A 19343-nucleotide genomic window follows, 5' to 3' on the forward strand; every position below is an offset into this window, starting at 1 on the left:
GTTTAATTTATATTCACGGTGACAGGCGGTGATACTGAGCTGAGAGTGTGTTGAATGTGATGAAGGGCTGTGAAATGAGAGGCGGAAAATCACTGAGGCTTTACAGACACGGTGCTGCATTCACGTGCTGCTCGGATACTACCACTTCCCGAGTAGAATAGTATGTCTTCCGACTCGGGCGTATTTACGCGCTTTTAACTTGTAATGTGGAAACAACATGGATGCTACAAGGAAGATGTGTTGTAGTGTATTGCTCAGAGCATGTAAGAGGGTTCACACGGTCAGGGGGAACCTGTATAAGTCGTGTGATTTCACAATTACATTTTCTTGGCCTGAAGAAGTAGTGTAATTGTGTTGTGTACGTGAAATGGTTACAATAATGTTCCGCATATAACCGTCCACCTAATGTAGAATGGGCAGCATCTGTAGCTGTTAATGTAGCTCTGATATGCATCAGTATGTGACAACGTTTTGCTTACCATCATGTACCTTTCCTCATTTCCTCCCTGGGTCCTTCTCTCTTTCACTGTATGCCAGCTAGCTGAAATTATGTTTGAATACAGTTTGAATCTGTTATGTTTAAAAACACAGGGCAAGTGGGTCAAGAAAAAAAACTGGGTCCTTGGAAAGTCGTAAATAGTTTGAAAGTTGTGTCCATAGAAATGTGTGGGCACCCTAGTTTAAAAACATGCTGATAACAGTTTGAAGCTTTATATAGTGTTGATTTTGTCTCAGACTTGTTTCTGGATCAGTGAGGTGAAGTCAGGTAATGTGGGACACTTTTTAGTAGATCACTAAGAAAATCACTTGAAACTCTTATGACTACCTTGAGTGTTTTTTTATGACTTTATATGGATCTCTGTGATACTTCTATACAGGAAATGTGTTGCCAAGTTAGATAATATAGAAACTTTGAACCGTCAATCACATCAACAACCCCATCCTCACTCTGATCACATGTTCAGGTAAAAGGGGATGCTAATGTTAGTAGTATGTTTTTTAAATGGTAGAGTCCATGTATCAGTTCAGTCATTCAGTCATTCATGTAACCTGTGGCTATTCATTAAAAAAGATTCTGCCATGCTCTCCCTGTTCTTTTGCTGCTTGCTTCCTTTCCTTGCTGTCATTGTGTCTACAGTGTACACGTGCATGTGTGTAACAGTGATGGCTAATTGTGGACTGTGTTGGCTGGGAGGATCTCACTGCATCATCGATCATATTTTTTAAAGAGGCAAAAATACTAAAGATGTTTTAGAATACATCATGATTTTATGGCACCCAGTGGCCAAAAAACATGCTGGTTTCACCTTTAAATATGTCCCTATTTTAGCTTAATTTTTTTGTCCCATTTTACATAAGTACACCAAGTCCTCACTCAAAACCCTTTCTCATACAAAATAAAGTGTATCGTAAAAACATTTTGATTATTAGTCAAATACTTAATAAAATGCAACATCCTGCAACCATTATTGTTGCTGCAGCACTCGTATTATCAAAAAGATCAAATCAAAATGCCACATGGTTTACCTTGCATGTTCAGGGATCAGTGGATTTTTCAGACCAATAAGAATTATTGTTTCATGTAAAGCACATTTGTATTTACGCAACATGTTTGGTGACTGGCTGCTAATATTTAAAGAGGTGTGAAACCTATGTTGTCCCACATTACCTGACTACACCCTACATTCCATAAAACCACTAAAATGTTGCTCTGCCTGTCATTAGAGTAAGTACTATAAATAACTTTTCTAACTACGGTATTGTAGGTCACTTTAGGTGGACAGCAGCTAAACAACCAAACAACCTAATACCATAGTAAAAAACTTTGAGAATTGAATTGCAATGTGTGGATTATTAAACGTTTCTTACTATTTACTAAAAATGTACTTTCGTTCGCCATGTTTCTGCGTGATATGAAGTCAACTGGGCAAGTCATATACCAATATTTTTCCTGACTTTCCCAGGTGTTCAGACTAGAAGGGGCGTTTACATGAATTTTCCCAATTGGAAGCTCATTTTTGTCAAACACAAAAGTCACAATAATGTTTCATAAGGAAAAGGGATGAGCTTCAGGCACAACAGAAAGTCTTCCCCCTTCTTTGACACATTTTTTTTTATCATTTATCTTGGAGGGTGATCCTCAGATTTCAGTAGTGGTAATCAGTAATGTGCCTTACAGGTAGAGAGCCCCTACTCTATGGTTGAATCATGGGGCCTGCAGTGACTTTCGTGTGAAGTCAGGCAGTCCCTCTGTTGCCCACCAGAGGGCATCATTGTGTTGAATAATAAAGGCCCCAGCTCCCTGAGAGGAAAAGGATAACATCAGTGGTGAGTCAACTGTTCCTGGGCTGCGGGGCGGATCTAGTCATGCCAAAAAAATCCAGTCAGTGGGTTCTTCCTGTGTTGCATGTTAGGAATATCATGTGGACAAATACATAGATATCTAAACATGCACTGAACCACGCTGTTGATGCAGTTTATATGGACTCATGTCACACTGACACCTTTACCCTGTCATCACTCATGTCATCACCATCTGTGTCAAATCTGTGTTTATGAATCTGATAGTAGATGATATATAGAGAGAACCTGATAAAGCACAAGACCTTACTTGCTCTATCTTAAACACACATACACCTCCTGCAAAACAAGCTCCTGTGCCAGCTAATAGTCTGATCGGTCATCAAAGAGAAAGTTTTGTCAGCGGGAGGGGCAACACGTTTTGCTCCGAGGGGACAGACTACATCAGTCTGTAGTCTCCAAACTGAGGACTGAGGGCGCAGAAGGAAACTTTTAAAAGTTCATCCAGCCGTGTTGTAAAAATGCCACACAAGAAGAGAGGCCATGGGCACAATAAAAACGCCAAGGACGCGAAAGAAGTAAGTTTTCCTCTTTCACTGGTCACAGGCGCACAGAATGGATCGATCAACTGCAGAATGTGTTTTACAGACGCAAATCGGCAGATGCGTTTTCCAAGAAAACAATGCAGAAGTTTACATGACTGCTTTGGATACATGTGTGCAAGCAGGAAACATTTCTGTGGATAGGCTGGAGTATGTGTGTGTGTGGGGGGGGTGTTTTTGCAGGATGGTTGCACTGGGTGTTGCTGCTGTTAAGCTCAACTCTGCTGATCGCTGCGTCCATTAACCTTGTCTATAATTGACCATCATCACTCGATCAATAGTCACCATGGCTGTGTTTTCACGTCCGGTTTTCCAACCAGTGATCAAACTATGCGTCCAACCTCCCCAGTAGCGTGCGTTAGGCTGGTGACAATCACATTGCGCATGAAGTTCCTTCTTTGGAAAAATGCAACTGATGATGGGAGTGCGTGAGTGGGTGGTGTGTACTATATTCAGATTAAAGCTTGGTTTTGCTGTGGATATGCGGAAGACGCAGAGATCCCGCTGTAAAACAATACCAACCCATTTTTTTATTAATCAGCCTGTGTCAGAACACTGCTACAGGACATACACCTTTGTATGCTGATTGTCAAAAGTGTATGGGGAGTGGCTCAGTGTTTAGTAAGGCATGAGAGAGAAGATCTTGCGGTGAGGGACCGGAGAGAGTGGCAGTGCAGGAGTGAAACTTCATAATTCCAGGACAGTGTTCTCGCCTCCTGATCCGACATGGCGTATGGATTGTACTGGTGCATCACTGTGAGTACCTCTCCTGCTTTTCAGCCCCTTTTCTCCCCTGCTTCACCCTCAGGCAACACACTGAAATTACTCTAAAGTAAGGCTTGGCACCTGGAAAGGCGCTGCATGCGTTAATGCGCTGCAGGAAAGCAGCACTACTTGTCTGGAAGTGTAGAAGCTGCTGAAGGCGCTGTAAGACTTGGCATAGGCTGCATAAGATAACCTTTGAGTTGAATTAAATAATTGTAAAGGCTTTGCTCATATTCTGTCACACACACTGTTTAGATACCAGGGTGTGTGACTGTTTAAACTGAGATAGGCTTCAACAAGCACACTTGTGTCAGCTTTGAATTAGTCCCAGTTATTCATGAGGTCAGAATCAGATATGAAACATGCTGCAGTGTCCTGTTAACTTACCCCAAACTCCTTTTGCAGTACGATTTTTGTATTTTGTACATTTTCTACAATTAAAATTATACTGAATAACAGTTAATATTGCTTAAAGAAATACCTAAATATAATAACGTGCTGACAAACATAGAATTTGACTATCAAAAAGCAACATTTCTGCATTGAACATTTGTCATCAGATGTTAAAAGAATAAACCCACCAACACAATAGGTTGAAATCACTGCATCCTGTACAGACGTCCCTGTGAATTTATTGCCAGAAAGTGATTCAGCACGTACGATAACAAGCTGGTGCATGTGTGTCTTTGTGTGTGTAGTATGGTGGGGGAAGAGCTGCTTACCAACTTCAAGACCATCAGCGTAGCAGCCCGTTTTCACCCAACTATCCCACTGTGGGGTACTACTATGTCCAGGTACTGACTTCACCTCTTCCTGCTGCGTCAGAGATGCACGCTGAAACCAAGGAGGTCATGGTTTGTGTTTTTTCCACATGTGCAGAATCTTGCAAGATTGATTTTTAAAGGAATTCTGTTGCACTAAATGTGGGATATTTAGTTTTAATCTATCATCATTTCTACATTACAAACTTTATAATTGCAGTGATCATGAACATTTTAGGGCCCAGAATTGGGGCCACAGGTCAGAAATGTAAAATTTGTGACATATCTGCATCACTGTAGAAGATGATTTGAAGACCAACCTTGTGTTGCAGTGCATATGCAAAGGAAACTCACAGTAGGTGTTTGTCTCCCTCTGCTGAGTGCAGTTACCCTTGAGCTTGTAAATGCTGATTTGAGAGATTAGCACTGCTGTCTGTTAAACCACCGCCTGAGAAAGTAGCCTGTGTTGACACTTGATGACGAGGTGCAGTGAACCCAGAAATTCCTGAGCTACTTTTACCTTTACTAGGCAAAACTTTTATCTTTACAAGGAATTTGTAAAGATTTCAGGCTGCAGTCTCTCTGGGAACAGGGCCCTGTGTACGTGAGCCAATGTGTGAAATGGTAATTGGCAGAGTATGTAGGGGTCTGAACCGCTGTGGTGGAGGTAGTGGTGACTGTCGTACAACATGGATCTAAATATATAGACGACTGCCAGCTTAGCAGTGGAGTCCAGTTACATTTGCACACTAATGTTGCACTGGCACTCGCAACCACGTTTATGACAACATCTGGCATGTCCTCATTCATTCTCATTCATATTCAACTAGCTTAATTCTCTCAGGTGTCCTATTTTAAATGTGATACTAAAAAGTGACGCTACTTCCTGTATTTTTCATTTTTTATTTTTTGGGAGGTTTCAGTCAAAGACATATGGTTTTGTTTTTCATGGTGCACTAGCCAGTTTTACAGGCTGGGCCATTTGACACTTCGCATCAGAAAAGGTGTGTGACAGGGAGTGTGCAATGCTTTTTGGGCCTGTGCAAAAGCCTGTCTGTGCATGTGTACACACACATGTGCAAGCATGAGCGTTTGCAGAAGTGCATGAACAGCGGAATATGTGCAATAAATACATACATGGCCCTGCAGTATGTACCTACTGCCTGTTCTGTACATGCTTTGTTTATCTTTTTTTTTAAGTCATCTGGAACAGAAAAAGAATCGAAAAGCAAACTTGTATGACTTCATTCCTTTTCTGTGTGAACACAGTGGCTGATAAGATGGAATAGTTTTCAAAGCATGACACAGTGGACCTCCTCTCTGTCAAGGCTGCGAGCAGACAACTGCCGATCCCAAACCCCAACACTACAGTGTTAAAATGACTGGATTTTTTGCATGCATGTCCACAGTTTAATAAAGTAAATGTCTGTATGTGAATGAAAGTGTTAGTGTTCCAGGAATATAGGAACTATTTTGAAGGGACATTCTGAGCCTTAGTAATGTTTTGTGTTGCGTGATATATTTTCATAGATTTTATAACTTCTTAGTCCTTGTCCTAGGTTTATATGAGGGGTGATCCTGCTCTGGGTTTTGGAACTACAGTTCCCAGAGTGCTTTGGGGCCTGCAAACAAGAAACATGGAGTCAATTTGTTGTTAGACAAAGTGGCACCATTAAAAGAGTACCGAATAAGTAGGGGTGTAAATCACAAGTTTCATCACAATACAATTTACTATTGATTCTTTGGATAATGACGTGATATTTACTGATATCACGAAGTCTTCAAGTTAGAATTTTGACTTGATTCAGTTCGGGGGCCTGTGATGGATATGAGAAATTAGTATCCTCATTGTCTTGTTCTTGGCTGCTTGCCATTATCTGCCTGGCACTAGGCTACTAGCGCTGTTTGAATATTTGGGAAGTAGGAGTGCTTGGACGAAAATGGTGACACAGATATGCGATGGGAATTTCAAAATAAAAGCGTATCTTAAAGATGATGATATTTTTTTGGATACATTATTGGATCATTTAATCAACATATCAGTCCAGATGAATGGGTCATTACACCCATAGACTGTAAAAATAATGGATGTAGCTACCGTGACATCACCCATTGGTTTGTGGACTCCCATTTTGAAGCCTTGAGTTTGGCATTTCTGCGTCGCCGCCATCTTGGTTTTTGGAGGCAGAAGTGACCATATCTGGGCAAGAGGCTGTCACTGTGGTGGACAGAGGGGTGGATCTGACTGTGAAACCTAGGACACTATCTGCAGACAGCCTGTCACTCAAAGTGGCCTGCCCTTAGTTGTGTGGAAATTTTAGCCTCAATAGAATGTAAACGGGTGAGTTGTGAAAAACATCCACTTCCTGCACAGTTGTCATGAATGCTGAAATTAGCTATAGAAACCAAAACTGTGTTTTGTACCAGGCTGTAAACATGTTTCTACTGTAAAGTTGGGCATTTTAACATGGGGTTCAATGAGGAATGACTGGCTTGTGGAGCCAGCCTCAAGCGGTCATTAGAGGAACTGCAGTTTTTGGCACTTTGGTGATGGCTTCCTTTTTCAGCCCTTGAGGCTGCCACTTGGTTACACCCCCACAAATTAGCAACTAGAAGTTCAATTATGTAATGTACTCATGGATGTAAAGACAACTGTCACCAGATTACTCTGATATTGGAGAAAACTTAAAAACGTGAACATTCTCAGGCAGTTTCTGAAACCATATATTGTATTATGATTTCTGAGGAGATTTATTGACATTTATCAGCAGTTGAATATCAGAGATAGTTATGACTGTGTCTTTCACCTCTTTACCTTTGCCTTACATCTCTTCCTCCATGCCCCCACCCTCAACTCTCCTGTGCAGCTCACAGTTGTCAAACCTCTGGAATGTTGTGTATGACAGTGGATTAACATGTAATTCAACTAAATGCACAACAATTCTCAGTTTTTTCTTCATTATATTACCTTGAATTTTATTGCCACACTACTTCTGTATTAATAAAGGGACAGTTCGCCCTCCTATCAAAAATAAGTATTTGCTGGGGTCAGGTTGAGGTCAAGACTGCTGGCAGGCCATTCCATCCTCTCCACTCCCAAATTCTGGAGGTAGTCTCTGATAAACCTCGCTCTGTGGGGGCGAGCTTTGTCATTTTGGAGGATAAAGTTCGGTCCCAGACTGTGGAGATTACCTCCAATGATGACAAGCCTTGTTTTTTCAGTGAGGGAGATGCCGATCCACACCATCACACTGCCTCCACCAAAAGATGTTACTCTATCGGTGCAGCAATCAGCAAAGCATTCTTAATGTCTTCTCCACACTTTGACCCCATGATCCAACTGCCATAGGCAGAATCTGGGCTCATCACTGAACATAACATTCCTCCACATGTTCAGGTTCCAGTGCACGTATTGCACAAAAAGGGCCTGACAATGAAGGGCAGTCATGGCATGCCTCCTGGCAGCCCTATGATACCGGAGATTGGTTGTGTGCAGTCTGTTCCGGATTGTCTGGGCAGAGAGCCGTCAGCCATATCATCCTGCAAACCTTGACTGCAAATCTGTAGAAGACTGCCTACGGTTCCCTAAGTGCTGACAGGATGAGGAAATGGTCCGCTTGGGATGCCCACTTCGCAGCCTGTCTCTGACATCCCCTATTATATGGAACTTGGCCTTCAGTTTGCAGATGGTACTAGGGCTCACTCCAAATAACTTGGTTTTGCAGAACATCAGCTTGAAGTTGCCCTATTGCACAGGTCCTATCCCGATCAGTCAAACATGGCATGCCGATTCTTGGAGCAGACACCAACTGACCACTGTAGCAGGGCCCATGCTCAGGCAGGCACCCAATTTTCAGCACCTGGGGGTACCAGAAGCTCAAAACAAGAGTCAGTTGCAACAGCATAAAAAAAGCTGTTTGGCATTTGGCAAAGAAGATTTTGCAAATTTTTCATGGGTGCAACCCACATACTCAGCTCTGCTGCTTATCCCACAAATGCATGTTCCTTACAAATGTGCCACCATTTAAGAGGGAAATAAACAGGCTTTCCAACGGTGTAAGATTTATTGCCAAGAAGCATTGTTACAACAAAGAAATAATCTACCAAACACAAATTTACTTACTTTTTGTGCTTAGTTTAGATGGCACTCAGCTTGTGGTGCTCAAAGCGGCAAAACAGACATTTAAAAAAACTCAACAGTAATGTCTCTTTTCAGAAATCATGACCTGGTTACTCAAGATAATCCACAGGCCTTCTTGTTTTATGCAGGAACTATTTTCTTCTACCGAACAACACCTGCCAAACAAAACACCGCACAGAAGGAAGTGTGCATCTACTGCTAGCTTACCTAGCACCATTGAGCTTGCTAATGTGACGGCTTAGCCAAGGAGGACGCCATTAATGTTTACATCTCTTGCTGTTACAAGCACAAGCCTCGCGTCCACTATGCAGGAGGAACCGTACATCTACTCACGGACGAGAGGCTTGTGCTTTGTGAGCTAGCAGTAGATGCACTCTTCCTTCTGCACAGTGACATGGTTGGTGGGTGTAGTTTGGTAAAAAGAAAATAGTTGCTACATGAAACTGTTCACAACAAGGTCTGAGGATTATCTTGAGTAACCGGATCATGATTTCAGGAAAGAGACATTTTTGTTTAGTTTTTCAAATATATATTTTTGGGCACTTTGAGCACCACAAGCTGAGTGCCATCTAGTTCCATTATATTATATTATACTCTGCAATTCACACAATCTGGATTGATTTATAGCAGTACAGGTAAGAGGAAAATGATGTATATTTGATTGGGGGTGAGCTGTCCAGTTAAGATACCAGACAGAAAATTAATATATTTAATCTTCAATATTTAATGTTTGCTACTTCTATGTGTTTTAATTTAATCATCCATGTCATCTGGTATTAATCTATGTTTATATGTCTTAATTCTGTAAAGAAATCTAACATAGTTGTCGTTTCTTACCAGTCAGTTTTGTATCATATTGGCACCTACAACAATGTAACAGGTTACCAGTGAATTGTCATTAGCATCTTGAAACCCTTTCATGTGGCATGCATAATGGAGGAGCTCACAACTCCACCTGGACATTTAATTTTAATGATCACTTAATCAGTGTGTTACACAAACTGGAGTTTCATGTGTGGCTGGTTTAACCCACTAACAGTAGCATACATTATTTCCATATTTTGCTGAGGTGTGCTATTATAAAACACAATGACTCACTCAAAGATTGTACTGTCTACACACCCCGCCCAGAACTGCGAAGCGGGACGCACAATACGCCCAAGTCATAGGTGAGCCTCAGGGCTATGAGTGGAATTCTGCTGCTTCTTAACTGACATGAAAACAATGGGAGCAAAGTTATGGCTTCATATACATCTTCATGTTTTATTTTCCATACTGTCTTTATTTGTGTTTTCATAATAGTACCATACAATGCAGTGCTGTCTTCCTGCTTTTGTACCTTGCTGAATATGTAGTTCAAGTTCTGAGAAATGTGTCTCTCTTAGTTAAAAAGTACTGAAGGTGAAGGTTCAGAAAGCCAACGCCCATGCCTCAAGCTTCAGTAAATCTATTACTCATGTGTTCAGTGAAAACACTCCCTACATTCTTTTTTCTAAATAAGTCTTTTGCTGCTGCCCTGGCTGTTTTGATGCACACTCGTAACCTCCATTTGCCACAGATAACAGCCTCTCATTGGCTCTGCCAGTTGCTATCGATTGTTCGCTCTGACCTGGTGACCAGATGTTGAAATAATGAGCAGGGTTCAATCAGTATCATTCCCTGCTATTACCCTCAAGAGGCGATGATGTCAATGTGATATGGGATGGACGTTTTCAGTTCTGTTTCTCTTGGCGGATAGTTGACGCCGATGTATTACAAAACTGTTGCCCCTCCCTTTATTCTCATAGGCAACCATGTAGTTGCACAAGCTATCTTTTATTGCTGCGTGTACATAAGAGGTGTGTACTCATGCACACATGTGTCTCCATGGCTGTGTGTGCTCAGGGCCTATATATCATTACAAATCTAGGTGTGTGCTTGTTGATAAGTGGTTCAGATATTGTCTCAGTACACTGCAAAGAAATAGTTTTACACACCTGCTCAGGCATATTTTTATGCATGTGTGTGTCCTTGTGTGTGTGTGTGTGTGTGTGTGTGTGTGTGTGTGTGTTGAACCAGTATCTGTTTCCCTGAGAAGCAGCTCAGATGTGGCCCCTCATCAGGTGGGTGTCAGTCCACGGTCAGCTCACGTCCCTTTATAGCTCAGGGAATTACAGCCCGGTCTCTACTGACTTCCACATGTGAGCCTTCCCCAACTTTGCTCCCCAACCACGCCCCCCTTTCAGTCCCTCCGCCCTCTCCCTCTCTCTCTCCCTGTGAGTTGGAAACATGCTGCAAGCCAACAGACAAGGCAGAGGCTGACAGACATACACACACGCACGCTCGGAGGCATTTTCAGCCAACATGGGCCAAATATTGAGCTGGATCCGAGGCCCACGGGACGGCGAGGCCCTGCAGGATGTGACCGTGGAGGATCAGGTGTGTGCAAGCGTGTTTATGTTTGTGTGTCTGTGTGTCTGTGTGTCTGTGTGTGTCTGTGTGTGTGTTTGTGCTGGTGCCATTGTACATGCCGAGCAACTAATCCAAAAGTATCCACGTGTGTTTTGTTTTGTTAATGTAAGTCAGCCTGTATGTTTAAAACTAAATGTATTCACACTCTGTTAGTCCAGTCTGTACTGTGTGTTTAACAAAGGACTTATAGGGGAAACACACATGAGGAGGAAAACTGTCTTGGCTCCAATCCAAGTCAGACCTCCCTCTCCCTCTCTCTCTCTCTCTCTCTCTCTCTCTCTCACTGCTGGAATGTGAGGCGTCCGGTCAGCCTCTGCTAGTTCAGAGCTGGAGTGTGAGTTTTGCAGTGGTGAGATATTAAACCAAGGCTCGGACAAAGCCTGCACTGTTTGCTACCTGTTGCTACAAGTACTGCCCACAGGGAGAATTTATAGAGCCCTGTTAGTGATGGTTGTTTAAAGGAGGTAGCTGTCCTGATTTTATTTTCATAAAGAAAAACATTGAGTTTGTTGGGGGGTTTTTTCATGACAGGTTTTTGAGTTTGTTAGGTCTCGCCCAAATAGCATTCTCCTGTGATAATGTGCAGCAGCAGAAGGGTGTGTAACTGGAATAAGGGTTTTTTTTTTCTTTGGACTTGCACGCACCGGTCGTCATATCCTGTAACCTGAGTGACAGTATCTTTTGTTACCCTTTCACATGTCATGCAGAGAAAGTGGCTGTGATATGTGACAGGTCTACACTGGCCGTCCTGATGTCAGTGCTTCGTTATCAGGGCTGTGTTAGTTTGCTTTGAGTCATTTAATGTGTTAAAGGTTAAAATGTGTCCTGGGAGGAGGACTGCGCACCGATAGCCTTCAGATTTTTGGTAGGAGTTTTTATTTGTTGTGTTTTGGGCCAAAAATCCTCAGCCCTGGGCTGCAGCAGTCTTCCTCCTCCACAACTTAGGGTGGACAGTCTTAAAATGACAGGAAATTGCTACTGGGAAAACACATCTTGGCTGGACATGCAGAGCAAAGTCTAAATGGATGATGACGTCTTAGTGAATGCTGTACACATCAGTCTTATGATTTGGCAATTGTGTTTCCATACTGTCATACAACTGACAGCTAATGTATTTCAACACATCAGATTTATCGTTGACTTCTAACGATCCTCATGTTATTACAGCATTATTCAGCAGTAAGCAGTACTGTATATAAACAGTAGCACTTTTTATTATAGATTTTTTTTTCTTAAGGTCCAGTGTGTTTGATTTAGTGGCATCTGGAGGTGAGGTTACAGAACTAAAACTTCTACTGTGTGCCAAATGTATAGAAGAGAACTACGGTGGCTCATGAGAAAATATAAATGGCCCTAACTGGAGCCAGTGTTTGATTTGTCCATTCTGGGCCACAGTAGACACAACATGCCCTACTCCATGGAAGAGGACCCACTCTGTATGTAGATATAAAGTGGCTCATTCTAGGGTAACGAAAACACAACAATTCTTAGTTTCAGGTGATTATAAACTAATGAAAACATAGTTATGAACATTATGTATCTTTTCTACTGATAGATCCCCCTAAATCCTACACACTGACCTTTAAAGTCCTTTACATTAGTGAAAGTAGCAATCCCACAGCTTAAAATTACTCCTTTACAAGTAAAAATCGCACGTTCAGAATTAAAGAATTTAGGGCAGTAATGATAATTTTAATCATAACAATTCGAAACTGTGAAAACAATGTCACAGGTGTCGCTCGTAATGATGGATCTACAGAAAATTATCACTAGAACCTGCACCTGTATATTATGTATATTATTGGTTTATTATGATATTTAGATTAATGTGTAAGCAGCATTTTATTGTTGCAGCTGGTTGAAGTGGAGCTAATTCTAGACTCACAAATCAGTCTTTAGACGCTTCGCTTAACTAAAGACTGATGACTTTCTCCCTGATTTTGTGTTTAGATGGGCGGTTACAATTTCAGAGTTTAAAAAAACTCCCTACGTTGCAGAACCAATAGTAAATCTGCAGGGCGGTCCTTTGGTGGCTTGCTGAACTCTTGCTTGTAAACAGAGTCCCACTAGAAACACGTGTAGCGGTACAAAATGGCTCAGCTGCGCTTGCAGAAAACGCCGTCAAAGTTAGTGGATGTTTGTCGCATTTGCGGCGACACATTCTTGCCAACTAAAAGAAACAAACATAATCTTTTACAAGGCCATGACTCATCCGTCCGGCTGGACTATAGACTATAGAGGGATTCGCCTTGTTGTTTACAAGGCGATTCCCTCTATAGTCTATAGTCTGGGTAGAAAACCAGCAGAGCTATATATATAACTTATATATATATATATATATATATATATATATATGTCACATTTTTCACATCACTGTATCACTGTTTAGACTAATCCGATGTTTGTAAAGTCTATAAACACAATGATTGAACAAACATTACTATTTCTGTGTGCACGTTTAGCTGGGCTAACCGTTAGCTGTTAGCCCTGTTAGCCATTAGCGGTGCCTGTAATAGGTAATAACTCGTTAAACGGTCCGTGAAAAAAATATCTTTTCCAGCGGATATCTTAGTTACAACATGATTGAGCTAGCAAAGCAGTTTTGTGTTGCTATGTGTGGTATTTATTCAGTTTTGGGAAATCACGATGTCTAGAAAGCATCAGTGGCTGCAGCTGACAGTGACAGCTAACACTAGCAGCAAAGCTTACATCAGGACGTCATCTGTTAAAAGCCTCCCGTTGTCGGATACGACATGAAACTACTCCAGTTAGCTCAATCATCCGCTGGAAAAAAAATATTTTCTTCACGGATGAGTAGACGTTTGATAAAATGGAGTTAAATCTCTCGGCATCCATTTTCAAGCTGTCTGTGTGTTTGTTTCCTTGCGGATGAGAAAAGGGGGAGCACACATTTCCGAGTAGGCGTGTCCTTTTCAAAAATGCAAGAGGTGTTGCTTTGTTGCCGGCCGTTTTCGCCGGTGTGTTAAACACACTTTAGAAAGGAGTGTCCCCAGACTATCAGAAGGCGGAGATCTCTGATTGTCTGGTGGCGAGACTAAGCTAATTCTAACTACTTCATATACTGTCAGGTCATAACACGTTTTGGTGTAAAATAAAGAGCTAGTAAGTAAGGAAGTCAAATAAATGTTGGGTAAAAAGCACAGTATTTGTCTTTAAAACATAGTGACCTAGCAGTATAAATAAGTACAAGATGGAAATATTAAAGTAAAGTACCTTAAACTTACACTTAAACAGCAGTTCTGGCAGTAGTTGTTTTTACTGTGTCAGCCGAAAGCACAAAGTTGGCCTTCAGTAAAAAGCAGTGTGCAAGACTCTGCTGACTCATTTGACCAAATGAAAGTGTGACGTGGAGCATGTACACTTTTTCCAATGTCAGGAAATGTCAAATGAAAACTTGAATTTCCCTCTGTTATCCCATGATAAAAAAAACCTCACAGACCAGCTGGATTGGTTAGCAGGAGCGTGTGTCATGTGACATTATGTCACAAGGTTTCTGGATACTGAGGGTCAAATGTCATAAACAGCCATTTACGATGACTGTCTCTACTTGTTAGAAGTCATAGTCAGGGAGAGTTTACAGGCAGCAGGGAATCAGCTGTATCGATGAGATGCTTCATTATGTGGTGCTCTCTAATAACCCCTCAGGCTGTGTGTAGGTTTGTCCCAGAAAAGGAGGGCGAGCACGTTGTGTACTTGTGAGCATAAATACACAGACATTTTTGTTGACACATATCCTGCGCAGCTAAATATTTTCCTTCCATTTCCTGTTGTGTTTTTTCAAATGTCTGTGTTGATCCTGTTGCCACCCTGTGTGTTATTCCGCAGCACTCATCGGGACTTGTTGGATTTCTCACATCACCGTCAGTTTGGCTTTGCTTTTGTCATCATGTCAGTTACATAAAAGCATCTCTGGTGGAGTTTCCACCTGAGAATGTGCTTAAGCGACGCGTTGTTGTAGCACCAAATACTTTCTGAATATTTGCTCTGCTGTCTGTTTACATCTGCCATGCTTGAGGAAAAGCTGGTGCTCATAGCCACAGAATGTTTGTCCCAACAAGTAAGGCTTGGTAATGAAGACCCGGCAGCCTGATGCTTACTGGAAAGTGTAATGTGATATAATGACTGAGATTCTTGGTATTATTGCTTCACATAGCAGATGACAGCAGAAAGCTCAAGTTCATGATGACAAGTTAGCAAGCTTGTGATTATCATGAGTTAAAAATTACTGACAGGTCCTAACGATACCCTGATGGTATTGTGACTCTTTTGCACTAAAGATTTATTCTGTCGTTTTTTGTTTAGGGCTTATTTATCATCTGCAGATGTAAGATACACACCTTTTCTAATATATACTGACAGTAGGTCCTGTAGGACAATAGAGAAGGGGCCTGCATTTTTTATGTGTTTTTCTAGTGTGGGATGAAATATGGGCCAACAAACCAGGGGGAAAGTGCAGTGCTAAATTTAGAGATGGTACGAGGACATCCAGCAAAGCAAATAACAGCTATAGTTTACCGTAAGTGTGGGGGATATGGATGGGCACAGGATTACATAAGAAGGAGCTTCACAGGAGTCACATGCACTGAAGTTACTGCTCTACAACCATGTGTTATAGTAGTTAAAAAGAGAGACAAGTTGGCTGCTAGTAATTAGCTAGTAATTTTTTTTAAATAAATCGATCTACAAAATTCATTCTTCATCTTCTTACGCCCCATGTTTGTTGTCTCTGAGTTTGATTTTAGCTTGGAGACACAGCCACTACTTTTTACTAGCCAACTCTCATATCTCAGATTTCCAACCATCTTGAACGCACCATAAGTCAATATCCCGCACTTTAAAATGCGTTAGCACACAACAACGTGGCACCCTCAATGAAAATAAATGGAGATGTTTAAATCCCTGGCTCAAGCACGTATCAAGCCTTAACAAGTTGCCTTACACACAGTGGAAGCTGCTCAGACAATGGGAGAAACACACAGGACAATAACACTATTGTTCACTCTGCAATGTTCAGCAGTGATGTAAAGAACATGTAATGGCGCTAAAGCGTTTGTTTGGTCTGTGTTTTCCTGTAGACTATAGTCATGGCTTTGTTAGCACTCCAAAAATAATACCAGACAAAATGAAAGAGGAGAAATAGTTTTTAATAAAATGTATTATTTATGTGTAGCAGGAGTTGAAGTGATGGAAAACAAGCTTGTGTGAGAAATTTGCATTTAGACAGTCAGTTGTCTCCATTACTTATAGAGGTTAAGATTTGTGTTTAAAGATGTGCAATCAGTAGCACTGACTGATATCCTTTGGCTAAAGGTGTGTGTGAGAGTCTGTGTGTGCTGATACTTGCCAATGATTTAGTCAGACTAGTAGCATGGATCAAGGCATGGTGATGTAGGCTAGCTGAGCAGTCTATTGCTCCAACATTTCAGATCAGAGTGAGGTATCTGTGTGTGGAAAGGCATCCAATTTGACTGATATAATCAAATTATTTTGACAGCTGTGGTTACAAGTAGACAGTTGGATGCTTACCGTTCACATGTTGGAATTTAACAGTTGTGTTTGTGCGCGATAGCAGTTTGTGATGATTCGTTTGCTGCCTTTCGCTTGCCAAGTTAAGGAACGTTAGCAGAGGACTGAAGATTACTGTGTTGCTTGTCACTTTTATGGACCCCGAGAACAGTCGTTACCAAGGTAACAACAAAATAAACAGTAAATAATCAACTATATGTAGTGACAGATTCTGCACTGATGTTTAATAGTAATTAATATTTCATCAGGGTTTGACATCAGATCTCATTGTGGCTTTAAAAATAATTACCAAACAATATCCAGACCTCTATAAACCAGGCTTTGTTGCTTATTGTTGTCGCATTTGAAAACTTGTTAGATGAATTTAAGGAAAGTGATAGAATACATTAACTTAATTTCAAGGTAAAGTTATGCTTATGTTGGCATGTTAGCATGCCAATGCTACAGTTAGCAGAGCCTATACAGCTGAGGCTGATGTTGAGCTAAGCCTTACAAAGAAAAGCTACCGTAGGTCTGACAAACTTGTAGCCAAATACGAAATAGCTGCATTAATGGATTAATGGATTTGGCCTTCTTAATTTAATGTGGTGACCTTGCTAACTGTCGCGTCTTTACACACCCAGTGGCAATACAGCAACGTTGGCATACATTTGGAGTCTTGTTTCTGAACACCAGATTATTCAGTCTCCTCTTAGCTCAGTTTTGGTCTCCACCAACTCCTGAGGGAAATAACTGGCTCTTTAGTTTACTAGATGTTTCATCTGCTTCTTCCCTATCTAGGTGCTGACACTGTTTGCTTACTCGCTCGTTAGCTTCATATAGTTATATTTTAGAGTTCATTTGCTGAAAGCAACCTGCTGATGGAAACAGAGCTGGTGAGAGCCGGAAAGACTCAACCACACACTAAATGGACCTGCAGTTGTGTAGTGCCTTTCTAGACTTCCAACCACTCAAAATGCTTTTTTAGACTACGGCCTCTAGTTCGCAGACCGGGCGAGGCGGAGGCGCAGCGCACCTGCGCTTTGCCAGCTGGGTGTGGCCAGGCAGATTTTGCAAGTTTGGCACACCGTGCATGCTGGCGCAGCTACTCACCAAACATAACTTACAATTTGTTGACAGCGTTTCTCTCATGCGCGCGCGCTCTCTCTTTCTCTCTCGCAGTCTCACTCTGTTTCTTTTCTTTTGACTTTTCTAAGATGACAGATGCTGAATATATACTCCCTATCTGATGCTGTGGCTGTTTGTGGTTGGCTGAGAGGGATGTGAACTCATTAGTTTGCAGCTGTGTTAATCAAATCAGGTTGGGTTTCCATTACGCGTGCCAAACGGTGCCAATCCCCTTTTATCTGACATCAGATGTGACGGGACAGTCAATATAGAGATACATGTATGTGCTGATTGCAGATAGTTGCATTGAATAGTGTTTTTGGGTATTTATTGGATCGTTAATGTGCCTGACATTCTGGAAACCTGCCTGTGAGGTTTTGGTGATGTGTGCGCACTGTCCGCCGGTCAGCCAAACTTCCACTACACCGGCTGCGCTCCACCTGCGCTGACAGTAGACCTGGTTTCAGCTGGCGAGCCTTTAGCGCACCTTTGGCGAAGCCTTTTGGCATGAAACTGTCACTGCGCCAAGCTGGATCTGTCGACACCTCCCCCTGCTGTGCTGCTACACCCATCTCAGCGCGCCTTGGTCTGCCAAACTACCAAACTGAGCGCGCCTCGGGTTACGCTGCCCAAAACTAGCTCTGAGCGGGGTTCGCCACCCTGCGCCGCGCTGGGAAACTAGAGGCCTACGAGTCACATTCACCAATACACTGGTGGCCAAGGCTAGCACTCCTTCACTCATGACACACACACACAGCCATCGGGAACAATTTATTTGTGGTTCAGTATCTTGCCCAAGGATACTTCAACATGCGGACTGGACGAGCTGGGGATCAAACTGCTGATCTTCCGGTTAGTGGACAACCTGCTCTGCCTCTGAGCCACAGTCACCCCAGTAAACCAAAACAAAAGCTAAAACAGGCTAAAAAGCTCTATAAAGATGATAATTTTGCGGGATTTCACTGCCAGTGACCTTCAGACTGACTTACATCACAGGTTCAATCCATGTCACTGCGTTTCTTAGGAGTAGTAATAGTCTGGGTTGACAGGTTACCCAGGTTGCCTCTCTCGCCTACATTATACCCGGTTGTTTCTGCATAGTCACTGTACTTGTTGACAAGTTTTTCATTTGCGTTAAAGGCTTCCTTGTAAAAAGTTCATATCGAGTTCACTAGGGTGACCATATTTTGATTTCCAAAAAAGAGGACACTCGGCCGGCCACAACATAGCCTACTTAAATGATACTCGCAGTTTACTCAAAGATGCCTTATCATTTTAATATATTTAAAATTTATATGTATGGATAGAAAATTCAGTTATATTAAAAATAATATCTCTCAAAGACAGAAATTCAGATAGGCCTCTAGAGGGGACACATCCACACACTAGAGTGTGGCAATCCAAGCCCAACGGTACCCGTTATAGCTATATAAATAGTATTGAGGCTCAGGTCGGATTCAGTCAGCTTTCAGTGAAAATGTAGTGTAAAAATAAATAAAATCCTATTGTCTGTCCTGTTTATTGCTTGGGCACTGTTATTTACGTGAGAACACCTGAACATAACACAGACACACATTGGCTGTTTGTTTCTACCTCTTTCCTCACTGGAGGTCTTGGACCTCCAGCCGCCCGCCTCCGCCTTGATTAAACGCTGAAAATAAAATAAAA

General features: G+C 41.9%; 1 protein-coding gene across 37 annotated transcripts in view; it reads left to right on the forward strand.

Moving 5' to 3' along the window:
- cast (calpastatin) overlaps positions 1 to 19343 on the forward strand; it is a 53960-nt gene that overhangs the window by 119 nt on the left and 34498 nt on the right. For 4 of the 37 annotated variants that reach the window (XM_049574210.1, XM_049574255.1, XM_049574311.1 and 1 more), the window contains exons 1-2: positions 3393 to 3659; positions 4367 to 4462. The exons of 4 other annotated variants lie outside the window; for them this stretch is intronic. In XM_049574210.1, coding sequence (XP_049430167.1) covers positions 3630 to 3659; positions 4367 to 4462 — 126 coding nt within the window. In that variant the 5' untranslated portion in view covers positions 3393 to 3629. Of the gene's footprint in view, positions 1 to 2723; positions 2880 to 3385; positions 3660 to 4366; positions 4463 to 10827; positions 10989 to 19343 lie in introns of those variants that run through there. 29 more of the 37 variants (XM_049574382.1, XM_049574487.1, XM_049574367.1 and 26 more) reach the window with 18 other exon arrangements.

This window comes from Epinephelus fuscoguttatus, linkage group LG1 (assembly GCF_011397635.1).
Source record: "Epinephelus fuscoguttatus linkage group LG1, E.fuscoguttatus.final_Chr_v1".
NCBI classification, from domain to species: domain Eukaryota; kingdom Metazoa; phylum Chordata; class Actinopteri; order Perciformes; family Serranidae; genus Epinephelus; species Epinephelus fuscoguttatus.